The sequence below is a fragment of the Orussus abietinus genome, unplaced genomic scaffold (assembly GCF_000612105.2).
Source record: "Orussus abietinus isolate OABI.00-Male unplaced genomic scaffold, Oabi_2.0 scaffold92, whole genome shotgun sequence".
NCBI lineage: Eukaryota > Metazoa > Arthropoda > Insecta > Hymenoptera > Orussidae > Orussus > Orussus abietinus.
The window spans coordinates 233644-249936 of NW_019394274.1; the positions used below are offsets into that span (position 1 = coordinate 233644).

Here is a 16293-nt window from a genome sequence, read left to right on the forward strand (position 1 = left end):
GTCTCCCTCTTGGAAACGCGAGAAAATGTCCGACGAGAGACCGGCGTAATGTCCTTCCACGAAACGTTAAAGACCGAAAGTGCCATTCGCGAGAGATTCTAGGTCACGCGGATTTTCGAAATATTTTTTTCTTCCTCGATAGAAGGTACTGTCCGGTGGCCGTAATTTCGAGGCGCCTCGGATAGAGTTCGAGTCCGATCGCAGAAGCGAGTTGGATGCAATGGCGGTGGCCTAAAAACATTGACATTGAACCCGGGAAGACGAGGAAGTGGAAGACGAGCGTGAAAGTAAGACCGGCCGCCTCTCTCCGCGATGACTCCCGTGGACATTTGAATGGCCGCCTCTGCTGGCGGACAACCTCTCCGAGAAAGGAACGCCGCGAACCACCTTCGAAAGACTTTCACTCCCGGAATTCCAGCTGCAGCGTTACGACCGGGGAATAATTGCCTGACCCCTGGACAATCGTTCGCGGAATCGATCGCTCCGGGCCGATTTTATCGCCAAAACGCGGAAATCGGCGCCGGACTTTACCTCGACTGCCCAAGAGGGGATCCTTAAAACCCGGGATATCCTCATCCTCCCCAAAGGACTCGAACAATTTCGCCGAAACGCGCTCGACTTTCCTGGTAGATAAATTCCCGCGGAATTATCGCAGGAATCGACAAACCGGTCGTAGGTCTACCCGGCACCGTGACCCACTTCCGGTCAAGTTCATTGCTCATCCGCCGAGGCCTCGTGTCGAGGTCTTCCCGATCGCATCTCCGCGCCGAGTTCCTCGAAATCCGCGAGGCGGCCATTTTGGAGAACCTCACTCGGTCAAGCACCCCTCTAATACGTAGGGTTTTTCATTTTTTTTTTAACGTCAAGCAGTACTCCGATTGGTTTCAATAAATTATATCGTCAAATAGAACCTAAAATTTACGTATGAAAAAATGGACGGCGGTCTCAGGGGTCAGAGGGGTGAATTAAAACATATTGAAACTGGGGGAGATGACGCCTTCTTTGGCTGTTCTTGAGGACCGTGCTTCCTATTTTCCGAAAGGCTTTCGAACGGAAGTTGTCGCCGAGGAAGAAGGATCCAGGGAAAGGTGGCTCTCGGGGATGCCGGTAATAAGGCGGCGGATCGTTAAGTTAATTACAGTGGAGGAGACCGAGCCTCGGGATGGAATGCATTTTGCCAAGACGGGGCGGATCGCTTTCTCCGGCGACGTCGACTCCTCGTTATGGCGTCGCTTCCCTTTTTCCGAGGATTCCCCTTTCGATCGTCGCGACCGCGTCCTCGACGTCTCCAAAGTGAATCGCGAGACCTCGCTTTCCACCCCCGCCGCGACATCTTCATGAAAGGGCCTCCGCGATTTCTCTGGAGTTTCCAGTGATCGTTCGAAAGCGACTCAAGAAATGAATGCGCTAATTTGTCCAACGATTCCGTGCGCATTGTCCAGAGGTGGAGACGCTTCCATAATTATCGCCCGCGAGCACGCCAGGTGGAAGTCGAGATTTCGGATGCTGCGAGCGGGATAACGAGGGCCATTGTTCGACTCCTCGCCTCGGAACCGAAGGTGGAGTCTTGGGCAAGCCTCGATGAACGACGGATCGAGGCTGCGATCTCTGCAACGAATACTTTACGTGGGAGTGGAGGTCGCGGCCGCTCGTGAGAAAACGCCTCCCGGGCGTCCGAACGAATCACTGCCGGCCACGATTTTTTACGGGGAATCAATTCCCGTCTCGAGACGCGAAAGTAAGAGGGGCTCGAGACGCACCCTGGCTCCCATCCTGGGAACGGGATCCTGCAATTATCCCTTTGGAATTAGCATAGAGAGCGCAGGATCCCCGCCGATCGAGAGATTTCAATGCCCGGATGCACGGGGCGTTGATCGCGCGTCTTCGTCGGCCTCGCTCGAGGAGGTCCAGGAAATCGAGGGAATCGAGGAGTCCCCGGATTTCTTCGAGATATCGATACAAATTGTACACATTGTAGATATGCGGTAAACGCGGCAAATACATGAAATGCATGAAATGCATTAAACGCGTTAGGCGGCGAGTCGTCGCGTTCAGCCGCGTTGCACCTGCAGATTGCGAGTCTCGTTCCGGACTAATGGACCAGGGGAACGAGCTCACACACGAGCGGGATTTTTACGGGTCTCCGCCCAGTGAAAGGAAAGGATATTTCCACCGGAGGAGGCCTAGATCGGCTCTCCTCCCGCTCGCAGTATTCGCTACGATTGAGCGGAACGCTCGAATCCCGCGACCCCGTTCCTCGTTGCGATCCGAGGATTACGCGAGTCGAGGGGAATCGCCTATCGACCGGATCGCGACCTCGTCTCCGCGGAATCCCATGGACCATGGATACAAGGTGCGCGGATCCCGCAAGTCCGACCATTCCCTTGATATTTATACAAACGTATCCTGAAAAAAAAAAACCACTCCACCGAAAGAAACATTGGAACGAGACGTCCACCAGGGGGGGGACATTCCGAGGTGATTCCCGATTGGAGGGGGCTCGTAATTAGGGGTATAAAAAGGGACAAGGACCTCGGACGTCCCTCGGGAACCGGGTACTTTCCGGCGAGAGTGGCTGCTCCGGAGAGATGGCTTTCTCTCGGATCGCTCCCTGGTGCACGCCTCTCTCGACGCAACCGGGGGACCCCCCTCGGCTTCTGGAGGGGAACCTATATAGGCTGGTCGCCGTCTCTCGGCCTCTTCAAACTGTCCGAGACCTACGGCCCAATCGCGTGGCGAGAGTGTCGCGAGATTCCTCTTCTCCTACCCTGGATTGCGGAGAGGGAGGGTGTCCCGGGGGCGCGGGGCCCGACATGGGTGCGTGAAAGTGGTTCAGTGAGCTCTTCGGGTTCTCGACGTGAGAGGTTCTCTCGAGGTGGTCTTCAAGAGCTCCCCCGAGTGTCTCAAAGAGGTCTCAGAAGAGGAAGACGAGGCCCTCACCCGGAGGCGGTCGCTCCTGCGCGATGGTAAGTCGAGGTCCTCCAAAGACCCTTCCACGCATCGAAACGAATTTGTCCAAATTAATAATATTTAATATTCACGACTAATTATTAATATTAAATAATAAGAATGGAGAACGGAACATTTCGGTCGTGCTTTGCATTGGCAACCCCATGGATGGATTAGTTGCGGTCTATATATGACTAATGACCGAAGTAACCTTACATATTAATTGAAAAAAGTTCCTCGGCTTATCTTACATCTGAAACATTCCAATCTTTACCCGATGTTCTCATTCGAAGAGCTTTCTAAAGGCACTGGAAAGGGTACGATCGCAGAACAAGTTGAAGTCGTTGTTTCGCGGTAATTTACGAGCTCCCTCCGTTCCGGCCTGTTGGCCTCTCTTCGGCATCCGCGACTCGTTGCGTCAGTATCTTGGGAAAAAATCCTGATTAGAAATATTTTCTGTGCGTACCGACGGTTGGGCGACATCGAGGAAGAAGTAGAAATCGCGTTTCGCGGATTTACGAAGACTCCGCGTTCCGGTGCGACGTCTTGTCGGCCTTTCTTCGGCATCCGGTGGACGGGTCGGTTTCTTCCCTCGGGTTCCTCGAAGAGGCGAGAGATCTCTCTCTCTCTCGCTCCTTTTTAGTGGGCGAAGGTGCCGAGGCACCTGTCGAGTCCACTGCCCGATGGAATGGGGGTCAGTGTGTGAGCGAGTTCGCTCTTCCTCTTCTTCCTCCTCGTCCTCTTCTTCGTTCCGATACCAAGATGGTGGCGCGACCCAAGGTCGACACCTAGAAACGATAATTGCCATTCATTTTATTCTATTAGAATTTAACGCAGGTTTCATTGTATCAGTTTCCTTAAAATTTCTCTCGGCAAAACTTAACCCGCGCTTGATTCAAATTTAATTTGCACTTCGTTGAAATTTACCCCGAATATACGCGAGGGAGAAAATATCCCCTTTTGAAATTCGCTGCCGTAAGGAGCCTCGATGGTCGCGTTTCCTTCCTAACCCCCGGATGAAAGTCTAAAAAATGTCCCACCACCATTGCCCTGTCCCCACCAGGAAGTCTGCGGTCACGGCGGCTGCTCTCGGGAATTTCTTCGAGTCGATCGGCCCGCTTTTTTTTCCCGAAAACCACTCGCCGCTCGTTCTTGCCGGAAAATCGAAGAAACGCGGAAAAAGGCGGCACAGCCGCATCGAGGGCGCTCGGGAGAACGGCCGACCGCGGCGGATTAGAAGGGAAATGGAACGGACTGGATTAAACGAGACCATTCTCGCGGTGACGTGACCGATCGATCCAATTCGCATAAATCTCTTCACCATTATCCATTCCTTTATCGATCGTTTAACGTCCCGCAGACGATTTAATTCCGAGGAACTCGACGCGACGCGGCGTGCCACTTTGCTCGCTGCGGATCGACTTTCTTCCCTCACTTTCGCCTTCCGATTTTTTCCCACCGACCGCACCCTTCATCCGCGAGATCCTCTGCAGGAAACCGGGTCGTCCTGGTGCAACCTGGAAGCCGATGAAAAATGAGCATTAAAAGGGAATTAAATTTAATAGTCGCTCGTTATTGGAATTAATGATAATTCCTATGACGACTGCCGGGTGAAATTTCGCGAGGGGGAGATAAAAATAGAGGGGAATGATATCGGAACTCCGATTTCAAAGGCGCGGGTCTTGCAGGGCATCGATCGTCTCGTTTGTTCCTTGGCAGCTCTCGGCTCGCGTTTCTTGCAAAGGGAGAAAGGCGTGTCGGCGATCGACCTCCTTCGATTCGCGCTAAAAGTGCACCGATGACTCGCGGGAGCAACCTCGAGAAAACACGACCTCGAATCCGAGCAGGGCCCCGAGAAGGTGCGAAACCGACGACGAAACCGGGCAAGGATGGCGAATTCCCGCGGAAAATACATATATTAATGCGTTAACTGGTAAGAGGAAGGAAGATGACGTCCATTGGAGTGCGTTTAACCGGCGGGGAATAACCTCGATCGGAAAGAGAGCAACGAGTGCGCGAGAGAACAGGAAAGTGCGGCTGAAACGCGCGTCCAGGTTTAAGGTGCACTTTCCTATCGACTCGTCGAGCAGCCTCTCTCTTTCCAAGAGAGCCTTGTCTCCTCTCGACGAATTCTGAATTTCAAGACTCGCCAGCTTCTCCACCGAATTTTCGAACCTTTTCTAGACCGCCATCCGCGAAATCGAGTCGTCTCGTGGGGGAGGGCAATTTTCTTTTTTTTTCTTTCCGCGGATTGAAACCTCATCCGGTCGCGTGCCAGGACGCAATCTTTTCTGCTTTCCGCATCGATCTCGCGAGGTCTGCCGGCAAATTGGAGGGAATCGCGGAAGAAAGCGGACCACCGGAAACGCACAGAAATCCGGAGTCGTTCTGGAACGAGATCTTTTTTTTTTCTCAGGGTGGTTGCGTTTAAAAGGAGTCGATTAACGTCGCAATGCTCGAGAAGGCTCATGCGAGGTGTTCTCGATTTTTTATCTCCACGTTAGATTTTTTTTCCAGGCACTTAATGTCCTCTGGAGAAATGATCGGACACGAAAGGAGGAAATCGCGGTAGAAACCGAGTTCACAGCTCGTTAGCTATGGTCGCACTCCAAATCCTCCGCATGTTTCGAGTGTGCACTCTCTGGGGCATCTCCGCGCATTCCTCGACTTAATAGGAAGTCGTCGCGACGTCGTTGCGTGCCGTTTCTTTCGGTTTAGCTCGATAACCGCTCTAGAGGTCCGATTTTCTCGCTAAACTCCGGTTAAGGTCGACTACATTCACCCGCGGAGAGAACGCCGCGTCCTGTCCACGCCGCTATCGCGGAAAAGTCGACCGACTCTCGAGAGCCAATCGGACCGACCTTATACCGTATTTCTTGCCGTTTTTTATTCCCCGGAACGGGAAATAATCCCGGATATTTACCGATAAACAAAGAAAGAGACTGGACAATCGGATGGCGGATTTAATTTCTGTCCGCAAGGCGATAAGGCGATTCGATATGGCGGAAGTGGCGTACGGCGTCGACGTTACCTCATAGAGAAAGAAGTTTCCCCCAAACCGAGGAAAAATGACGATTCCAATGCGATTTCATGCCGGCCGATCGATGGGAGATCGAAAGTCCTCGTCGGGAATTCCTCCATTCGCGATCCTCGGGGAACGAGATCGATCTTCACCGATTTATCATGGGCGGGGCGTTTCAGAATAACGACGATAACGAGGTGGCGTCACTTTCTCACGATTTGTCCTATCGGAATGTCCTGCTAATCGGTTACGTAAGCTTACGTAATCCGGATCTGTCGTGGATGTGGGGCGCGGCCCGGCGCCGCCATTTTGGAGAACGGGAAATGGACATTCTGCGCGAGTTAAGGATATTTATTAAGACGGAGAAGCTTTACCACCCTGAAATGGCGATGGAACTGGGGGAAGAAGGGTATTCGACAACGTTTATGACGATTAGGATTAGTCGAGGACTTGTCTAAAAGATGCAGTAGCATTTTGGTAGATGGTACAGCGTCTCTCCGGAGCGGCGGCCATCGTGAAAAACTCGGAAAACATCTGTTCTCGACGAGTTAATAGCATTAGGTTTATGCATAAATAATTGCAGCTTTTATACGCGGTCGATACTTACGAGCCGCAGTTACTTTTGCACCACTCCGATATTTACGACAATTGGACAGAAATTAACGAGGTAATTAAGAGTTTAGAATCTCGTTGGGAGCCGAAAGGGGAGTGCGCCGTTTTGGACCGATTCGACGAAGCCTTTGAGTCGGTTTCTCCGATTACGGAGAGCGAGGAGCCGATTACGAGAGGCGTGTCGAAAAGGCAGGAATTATTAGTCTCCTTTCCCGGCTCCTTGGCGGATTCCTTGACCGCAACCGCGACGATTTCGGTCGAGTCGAACCCGTAATCTCGAGACAATGAGAAGACTAATGAACGGCCCCTCCGTCTTCACCAATCTCTAGGGAATTCGGATTCACGCCAACTGGCGGGGAGGACCGAGAAGAAACGACGGATGCGAGAAAAAAAATCGACAAGATCGGCGCACAGCCGCGAAATGAAAGTTCCAGAAAGTTGCCGAGAAAAAGGGAGATGGAAGATGCGATTCTCAATGAACCGGACACGCCAAATGAATGGCAGAATGACGGAAACCAATGACCATTGCCGATATCGATTGCATGAATCGACCGCGACCGATACGACCGTTTAAACCGGCCTTCGGAATTATTTCCACGAGTGAAATTCGATGATACTTGGAATTTCGAGTTCAGTCCCCAAGAAGGACGACCGCGAACGTTAACGGATCGTTGCCGTCTCGAACTCGGAAGGGTCCGTTTTTCTGCGTCCTTCCTGTCGGTCGCATCCGTTTCCTTTCGCCAGGCACTTTCGTAAGAGAATTTCTTACGCATTTTCTGGGCGTTTTCTCGGCGCCATCGTAGACGTTCACGCACCGTCCGCAAAATGTCGCGGAACGCAGCCGAAAGTCGCGGGTCGTTCTTGCGAATAGGACGGTTTGCTAACGTGTTAGCCAGTTGCACAATATGGACAATTGGGAGCCGTCGAGCCGCAGTATTTTGCCCCATTGTTAAGTCATTATACCCCGGTCGGGCAATAATCAAGATGTGGAAAGAATACCACCGGGAGAAACTAAGTAAGCGCGACGCGTTAAACGCGCCGTCACAAAAGGGGCAAATATCGCGGCTTTTAGCAAAACCCGCGATTTCTCGGCGGAAAAAGTGCCACGAGTCGTTTGTTCGCACCGCAATTGTTCAGTCTCGGTGCACCGCGAATATTAAGTGAAAAAAAGCGCTGTCAAAGATCGTGGTGCATTTTTTTCCCCTGCGGATTTCGAACCTGCACCCGCTTCGACATACTCCCTGAAGATGTAAAAATTAAAATACTTGATATCATCGTCTCCAGGTCCTATTTCTAGGCGGAAATAAATGATCTATCGTCTAATTAATTATTGGGCGCAGATCGTGCGGAGGCGGTGGTCCTGGCTGCTCCCGGTCGGGCTGATCCTGGGGATAGGGTCGGCAGGATCGGCCGAGGGCGAACGATGGTCCCGGCAGGTATCCAACAGCGAATGGATCCCGATGGCCAATCCGAGGGCTGGCCATGGAATAAAATCCCATCGCCAGATAGAAGGAGACTCCTTACCTGCGGGAACCTCGCAACTTTCCCAGGTGCAATCTCTGTCTTTGCCGCCCGCCCTGCAGCAGCAGTACCAGCAACAACTGCAGCAGCTGCAGAAGACGCAGGAGAGCATCCGGGAGCTGCTGGCGCTCCAGCAGCAGCTGCGAAACCAGCAGCAGCATCTACAGGTACTGCAGAAGAGAACTCCATATTTCTCCGACTTGCTTCTACCTCGTCTCACCAAGTTATTCTAAAATTAATGGATACATATAGTATAAGGATTATCGAGACTTTACCATAATATACAGAATCAGGCCTTCTTACCGACCGGCTTCGGCAACCCTGGAGAGGGCAAGCAGGCTCTTCGTCAAAGCACGGTCGCAAACCTGCAAGCGATCCCGGAACTCGCCCCCGAGGTCCTGGTGCCACCGATTCCGTCCTCGGATGAACTTCCTCCGGTATTCGCAGCTCAGGAATTCCTGCCAAGGCCGGCACGCCTCCGTCAAGATGTTCCTCAGCAAGCTCCCTCTTTTGGGGCAGGTCAGGGTCAGACGACCTCGGGGAGGGAGCAAGGAGACCCTGAGGAAACCGAGCGAACAAACGGGAAGAGCGCCGAAAGTCAGATCAGACATCAAGACGGTAAGGATACCTCGATCCCCCTACCTTGAAAAAGATCCTCGTCCTTAGTTCGGAACTCTCCTTTTTCAGCCTCGGCGAGCGGCAAGCGATTCGAGACCGCGAGGAAGTTGAAGGAGGGAGGTAGGGGAAACTTCGTGACCCAGCCCACGATCAACCCTGAAGATGAAGACGAAGAGATCCAGTTGGTGTACGTTCCGGCCGAGGCGCTGGCTCGAGGACCGAATCAAGAAAAATTCGGAAAACACAGAGGAAGGGAGCATCGGTTCCACCAGCAGCACCTTCAACAGGGTGCACCTTCGACCACGATCTCTCCCGCCCAGGAGGCGTATGCTCGCGACCTCTTGGAGCAGCTGCAACGCGACCACGAGGAGAAGAACCAGCTCTTGAGGGACCAGAGGATGAAGGAGATAGCCAGGTTGAGCGAGGAGCAGAAGGAGCTGGAGAAGCAGGCGCGGTACCACCAGGAGGTGGTTTTCAGGGAGCACGAGGCCCAGAGGCAACGAGAGGCCGAGAAGATGAGGAAGGAGTTGGACAAACTCGAAGAGATGGCCAAACAGCGGGAGCTGGAGAGGCTCAGGGAGGCGAGGGAGAAGCAGAAGGTCGAGGAAGACATCGCCAGGCAGGACGAGCTAAGGAGACTGGCGCAGCTTCAGCTTCTCGAAGAGCAGAGGAAGAGGGACGAGCAGGTCGCCAGGCAAGCAGAGATCGACAGTCTGGCTGCTCTGGAGCGACAAAAGGAAATGCAGATCCAGCAGGCTATCAGAAGGGAGAAGCAGCTGGAACAGATCGTCCAAAAACAACGAGAGGACCGAGCTCGGAATCGAGACGGTAGGAACCGGAACTTCTCAATAAAATATCTAAAAAAAAATTTTTCTTAAGGTCCATCGTGAAAACAATTTTTCTATTCCATATCATGGTCAAGTACATACATCAATGTCTTGAAATTTAATCCTTCTTCCAGGTGCCAGCGACCTGCCGCAGGCCCAGGCCTTGATCCGGAACGGAGAGCAGCAGCACTTGACGGAAGTCCCGGCGAAACCTGCAAAGGGAAACGGGAGGATCAGGACGAAACCTCGAGCTAGGACTCACCAGACCCATCAGGGTCATCAAGCTCATCTTGGTGACCAAGAACACCGTTTTAGAAGCTCATCTCCAGCCCCATCGACGACTCCTTCTCCGAATCAGCCTCCGCTTTCGGTCTACATGGGTCGTCTAGGGGATCAGTCAAAAAGCATCAAGGTCACCGACGTTCTTCGGCTTCTAAAAGACGCGAGGACCATCGCGGTCCTGGACACGGTGGGCCCGGACTCCCCGCGAGTTTTCGTGGGCCCCTCGAACCTGGACCCACCTCCAGGGTACTCCAAGTTCGACCTTCCGTATCTTTCCTCCATCGACAATAATAGGGTCGAGAGGAAGGTGGACAGGTTGCCGTTCTTCGTGGCTCCCTTGAGTTTCCACCCCCCGCCGGGGTACTCGAAGATCCCCTTTCCGGCGCCACATATCGGTTCGGTGGTGGTGAACACGTTGGACGGGTCCCAGGAGCCGGAGAATAGGGACCAGGACATCGTCAGCCCGAGTCCTTTGATAGAGCCGAACGCCTACATCGAGCCGGACCGTCCCTTCGTTAGGGGACCCTTCGAGGGGCCCAGGGCGGTCCCGGCCCAATCCGGCCCGACCAGCCCCAAGTACAACCAAGCAGTGTCCTCGACCAGTCCTTCAGGGTCTAGGTTCAGGTTCAGGCAGTTCTTCGGCGAGGACGGCTCCAGCTCGCAGACCCTGGATGACGGTCTTCGAGGCTCCTCCACCACGCCGGTGACTCCAACCGGAGATGAAAGTCGAGATCCTGGAGCTGGACCCAAGCACGACTCCTTCCTTGAAGGTCCCTCTCGATCAACGACTGGGTACCAGACCCCGATCTTCACCACTACTGGGAGATACCCTAATCAGCAAGAGGACCCGGTTACTTCGAGACATCCCGTGAATGGACCCGATCCCGGGTCAAGGGACGAGCCGACGAAGGAGCAAGACCTCGCGGCCCAGCTCGCCCTGGTTAACAGAGAGCTGGCTCACCATAGGGACTCTTCAAGATTTGGTCCCGATCTTCCCGAATTTCTGCATCGGCCACCCTCCGCGAAGGAGGTCGCCGGTCCCGTGTACCAGGAGAACGTGGATCAAGGTGGGGCTACTCGACCTCCCGAAGAACGCAGAGGTAGTCTGGGAACCCTGGAGCCGGAATCTGGAAGCGATGGAGGTCGAGGTCACGAGGATCATGGGGTGCTCGTTGGTCCCACGCAGTACAGTCTTCCGGCTGAACTTCCGCCAATTTCTCCGCACCTTCCGGGGCTGGTCAACTCCCTGGTGGACGCGGGCGCGGGAAATCAGGGGTCCACCTCTGGGACCACCTCCTCCATCGGTACCACTCCCAGAACCACCACCGAGAGTCCCGTCACGACCTACAGGACGAGAGGTCGACAAAGGTGAGAGGCATTGGTACATTGATGTAGATTAATATCGATTACGTTAATTGATACAAAAATTTACCTGACCCCAGGGGAAGGGTCGCTGTCAGGCCAACCACGCAGTCGCCCTCCACGACCTCGAGTCCCAGGTCTAGTGGAGAAAGAACTCGTCGGCCCTTCGGAAGGTCGAGATCCAGGTTCACCACGACTACGGAAGAGTACCACGAGCCCGAGCCTTCGTATGAGCCCACCAAGGCCACCTTCCCGGAGACGACTCCTAGGTACGGAGGTCAGGAACAATATAGAAAATCTACGGCGAGGAACCAGAGAGTGAAGATTCGAAACGGAGACAGGAACCATGGCAATGCTGAGGTGAGGCGATGCGTCGTGTAATAATTGATGTAACGATCGATGCGACGATCGATGCATAATTTTTCTGAGACACATCTTGAAGACCTCGTTCGAGGACTAATTACTCCTCTTCGTTTTCAGGACCATGATCAACCAACGAACAGCCACAGGACGCAATCGATTTACGACAGCGAATCTGCAGGACCTCACTCTCAAGCGTCCGCGACTTCCCAGGAGCCCGAGTCCCCGGTGTACTTCCACGAGGAGTTCTCTTCAACGACTCCTTCCCCCTCGACGAACGACTACAATTCCGGGGCACCGTCGAGCCAGACGACGTCGGGTTTCAGGGACTCGGAGATCTACTCGAGGGACCAGAATTATCCTTCGGAGGTCTCCCAGCCTCCTCAGGATAGTCGTCAGGATCCGTACCATCCTGGTTTCCAGGTTTCCAGCACCGGTCCCAGCAACCTGGAAGAGACTCCGGTCAATGGATTCAATTATCAAGCCCGGACCGAGGGGGTGAACACCGCCACCCCTCGCACGACCTCCAAGGACTTCTCCTACTACAACGAGAAACCCGAAGACTACGACTTTGCCGGGGAGTCCGGTAGCCCGCGAGTTCAAGAACAAACCCAGAGTAACTTCGAGGCCGCCGCTCTTCAGGGCCAGCAGACCTACCCCGGGCTGGGTCCTCGGGAACACTTCGGGGATGCTCAGAGCGAAAAGAGCACCCTTGAAGAGATCCCCGGGATCGTTCACCCCAGCGAGCAGCCGGCTTTGCAGGAGTTCATGCATGGAAAGACCGACGAGTACTCGTACCGCGTCTCCACCGCTGACGTCCCCTTGGAGGTGAGATGACCCTGAAGAGGAGAGACGCACCGGAGACAGAGAAATGGTGATTAATAATTTAATTTTTCAGGTAACCACCCAAGCCACCACGGTTCCCCTGACGACCGCTACCTCGCCGACGACCACCGAGGCCCCGGTAATAATCCGTCAGAGGGTCAGAGGAAGACTCGGAGGTCGAAGTCAGCACCAGGACTCTCCGATCCAGACGCGACCTCGAGGCTCCCAGGAAGAGTACGTGCGATTCAGCGCGGTCAAGCAGGAGCCCCTGAGGACGGTCACTCGACAAAGAGATCACTCGCAGAGGCCGAGGACTAGGACTAGGAACCACCCTAGGATACAAACCGACGAGCAGGAGTACGTCAGGATCCAAGGATCCGCACAGTATCAGCGACCTTCCCCAATCCCGACGACCTCGACGACCACCACGACATCCAGGCCCGAGCAAGAGGACCTCCCGGATTACGGGTTCATCCGACCTCCCAGTTTCCACCCGGTGCTCCCAGTGGACAGGTTCCAGGTAGGGACCTTGAAAAGGAAACCGAAGCAATTTAACCTTGTAGGACGTGATATAGTTGTTCATGGAGTCGGTCCGTTTCAGGGTCAGCAGGAAAGCACCCCCTCCACGGACGACACCGCGGTGGAGTCGAGTCCTGTCCAATCCGAGATCCTGAAGAACAGGCAGAAGTATCAGTCGAACCGCAGACCTAGTGTGCCGAGCTCGACGACGGGTTACTCGTCCTTCGACCAGCCTGCGACCACCCCTGGGGCTTCTTCGGCGACCTCTTCCTTGAACTCGGTTTACACGGCTAGGCCGAGGAGCAGGCAGGACGAGCAGAAGCCGGTGAGAGGTCGGGGAAGAATCCGAAGACCGGGGAAGAAGCGTCCCTCGACCACTACCATGACTCCGGCGACGACGAGCACCGAACCCACCCTGGAGACGCACAACGAGCTGCCCTTGGACGAGAATTATCCTAGAATAGTCCAATCCGCGCCCGATCCTGGCCCTGACCAGAGATTCCTCTACGAGGACGAGTACCAGTCCAGGATCGAGCCCAGTGGACAGCGAGTAAGTCTTCGAGGTCGATCTCGACGTCATCAACGACTTTGATTTTTCCGGTCCCAGAAGATTCTTCGGCGTGTCCTTGACAGACTCCTCGTACATTTCCTTGAAATATCCTTCTTGCATGCAGAGTAATTTCATGGGTGAGCGGTAATTGCGCCAGTTGCCCCGACTGCACCGATTGCACCAATTTCGTCGTCTGGAAGTCCTTATCCCAGTTCCAGGACGCGCGAGTCCTGCAAATCACTTAATTAAAGTCATCTCAGCGAAGAGAGGGTGGAAGCGTGCCAGAAGTTGGCGAAACTCTGAGATATTAATTCTGCTTACGTCTTCTGTAGTACCAGGCTCCTCGGCAGGACTTCGTCCTGAACTTCGGGGTACATCCTAGGCAGGGTGACTCCCAGCGAGAGGAGTACGACCAGACCCAGCTGGCAAGCGATCCTCCGACCACGAGGAAGTACAGCAGCCTCCCTTCGAGGCCTAGGACCCAATCCTTTTCCGGCATCCAACAGCAGTCCGACATCTATGGAGCGGAGAGCCAGTGGTCGCCGAAGCTCTCCGGGAACTCCTTCCAGCCCAGCATCCCACAGGAAGAGGCAAAAAATCCCCCCGAGGTCGGTCTACAGGCCGAGGAGAGCGAGATCGTTACGGCGGGACCCGAAGACGCCTCCATCACGGTCTTCAGCTCGTACGAGGGCAGGAAACCCACGGAAGTTCTTGCCCAATCCACGTCAAAGATCACCACGTCCGAAGAGCTCGTCCCTGAAAATCAGTCTCATCCCGAGGGCCACTCTTCGGGGTCCTCTTCAACATTGATGGTCGAGAGCTCGCAGGTTAGAGAGAGGAATTCTTCGGAGTCGAGTTCAAGTCCTGAAGTGGTCGGGGATAACGTTGCTGCAGGGAGTTCAGGGTCCCCCGGGTCTCCAGGGAGAGTAAACGTTGAAGAACAACACGAAGAACCAGCGAAAGTCTTGAAGAAGGTCGTCGATCCGCTGGCTGTTGGAAAGGTGAAGAGAGAGGGTCTCGAGGACTTTCTTCGGTTTTTCTAGATTCGTAACGACGAACCCTGTTTCAGGGCCTGAAGAGGAGGAGGGTGCGGGTCAGGGTGCGGCCGGCAGTCGAGGACTTCGTCACGGCGGAGTCCCAGGACATCGGGTCTGCGGCGAAGAACCTGTTACAGGGTAAAGAGAAGTCGGGAATGGAGTCGAAATATGGGAATCGCGGGTCTGAGGAAACCGTGGATGCTGAAGAGGTACCTAGAAAATCGATCCTGGAGGACGTCTTGGAGATGTTCGGAGGCAGCGATGTGCAGTCAAGCCGAGCGCCGTTGACGACGACGGATCATCCCGAAGAACCCTGGACCGTCACCGTTAGTTCCGCGGACCCCGAAGCGGCGACGACGACATCCGAGATCGCCGAGAAAAATACAGAGATCTACTCAACCCCCACCGGGGCTCCAGGGTCGAAGACCATCACCGTCGTCATTCCGGACACGACGATGACGATGACGACTACCCCGGGGACGACGCCATCCGAGGACTCAAAGACCACCCTGGACCGCCAGGAGTTCTTGACGAGGTACCACATGGCACAAAACTTCCCCCGAAAATTTCAGCCTTCGAGTATCGGAAGGGTCGACCCGGAATCCTCGGAGACCCCGAAGAGACTTCAGAACGAAGAGTCGGAGGTCTCTTCAGGTACCGAGCAGGTGGTGAACAACGAAAATCACCCGAAGAACCACAGGATGAAGTGGAACGAGGTGCGCTGGCCGAGTGGCCAGTCGCTCTTCGACTACTCCAAGTTCAATCCTTGGGTCTTCGGGAACCAGAGCACCGAGGGCGGCACCGGGAAGCGAGAATTCACCGGCGAGCCCGGAAATACCGAGACTTCCGGTACCAGCGCGTCTCCCGAAGTCGTGGCGGACTACGTCAAAGCCATCTTCAGCAGCATAGAGAGCGACGCGGCGGAGAGCATCACCTCGGTAGATCCCGAGGAGACGAAGAGCAGTCCTCCGGTAGAAACCGAAACGACTACGATTCCGGAAGTGCCCACGTCTTCCCGAGCGACCTCGAAGAACTCCACCGTCCCTGAAGAAGTTCCGGAAAATCGTGGCGAGTCCAGGGAAAGTGGGAGCACCCTCGAAGCCGCATCGGTGATCGATTCGATGGCTGGTTCGACGACTCTCGAGGTCCTCTCGAGTTCGACCACCCCTTCGACCTTGGACGTCACGCCGACCGGCAAGGTCTTGCGCACCTCCACGGCGACCAAAGTGTCCCATATGACGGAGATCTGTTACAGGGGAAAATGCGTCATGACAAGGTCGAAGAAAGAGGCTCGCGCCAGATGAATCGGAGAATTCGTCAAGGTCGAGGCGACGTGACAACTCTTCAGGGACTCGCGAGCGATCCTCGTCGAGTCCTCGGCATCTACTCAAGACTTGCGGAATCGCGCGGACCGCCGGTTTCTCACAATTAGCGAAGCGCCACCTCCATCGCCATCGTTCCCCTCGTACACATGTACTTATTTATTACGCGAGGCGGACCCGTTCATGCTCAAAAGATTTAACGGACTCGACGGCCATTCGGTGTCCCAACGAGCACTTGCGACCGATCGCTGCAGTCGGCTCTCGTCCGAGTATTTAAATAATTCGCACTCGTCGTGGAGGGCACCGTCGAGCGTGCTTAATTTAATTATTTAACCCCTCATGTATCTATACGCCGTACAGGTTAAGCGAATAAATATTTTTAAACGAAGGGGGGAATCAGTTTCTAAGCGTCCCCCGTGCAAGGGCACGTCTCTCCTAACTTAACCATCGATAATGACCCTCCGCGTCCTCGGCCGCTTCCCCGCAT

The 16293-nt window shown here is 54.5% G+C and overlaps 1 protein-coding gene across 1 annotated transcript; it reads left to right on the forward strand.

Annotated features, from left to right (window-relative positions):
* The first annotated feature begins 7890 nt into the window (after positions 1–7890).
* On the forward strand, positions 7891–16170 carry LOC105697377 (mucin-5AC). Its single transcript, XM_012420647.1, has 10 exons — positions 7891–8271; positions 8392–8722; positions 8792–9550; positions 9684–11199; positions 11274–11553; positions 11674–12381; positions 12452–12898; positions 12980–13447; positions 13780–14448; positions 14517–16170. Exons 1-10 carry the CDS (start codon positions 7891–7893, stop codon positions 15786–15788), a joined length of 6831 nt encoding a protein of 2276 aa, XP_012276070.1. The 3' UTR covers positions 15789–16170.
* The last annotated feature ends 123 nt before the right edge of the window (positions 16171–16293 follow it).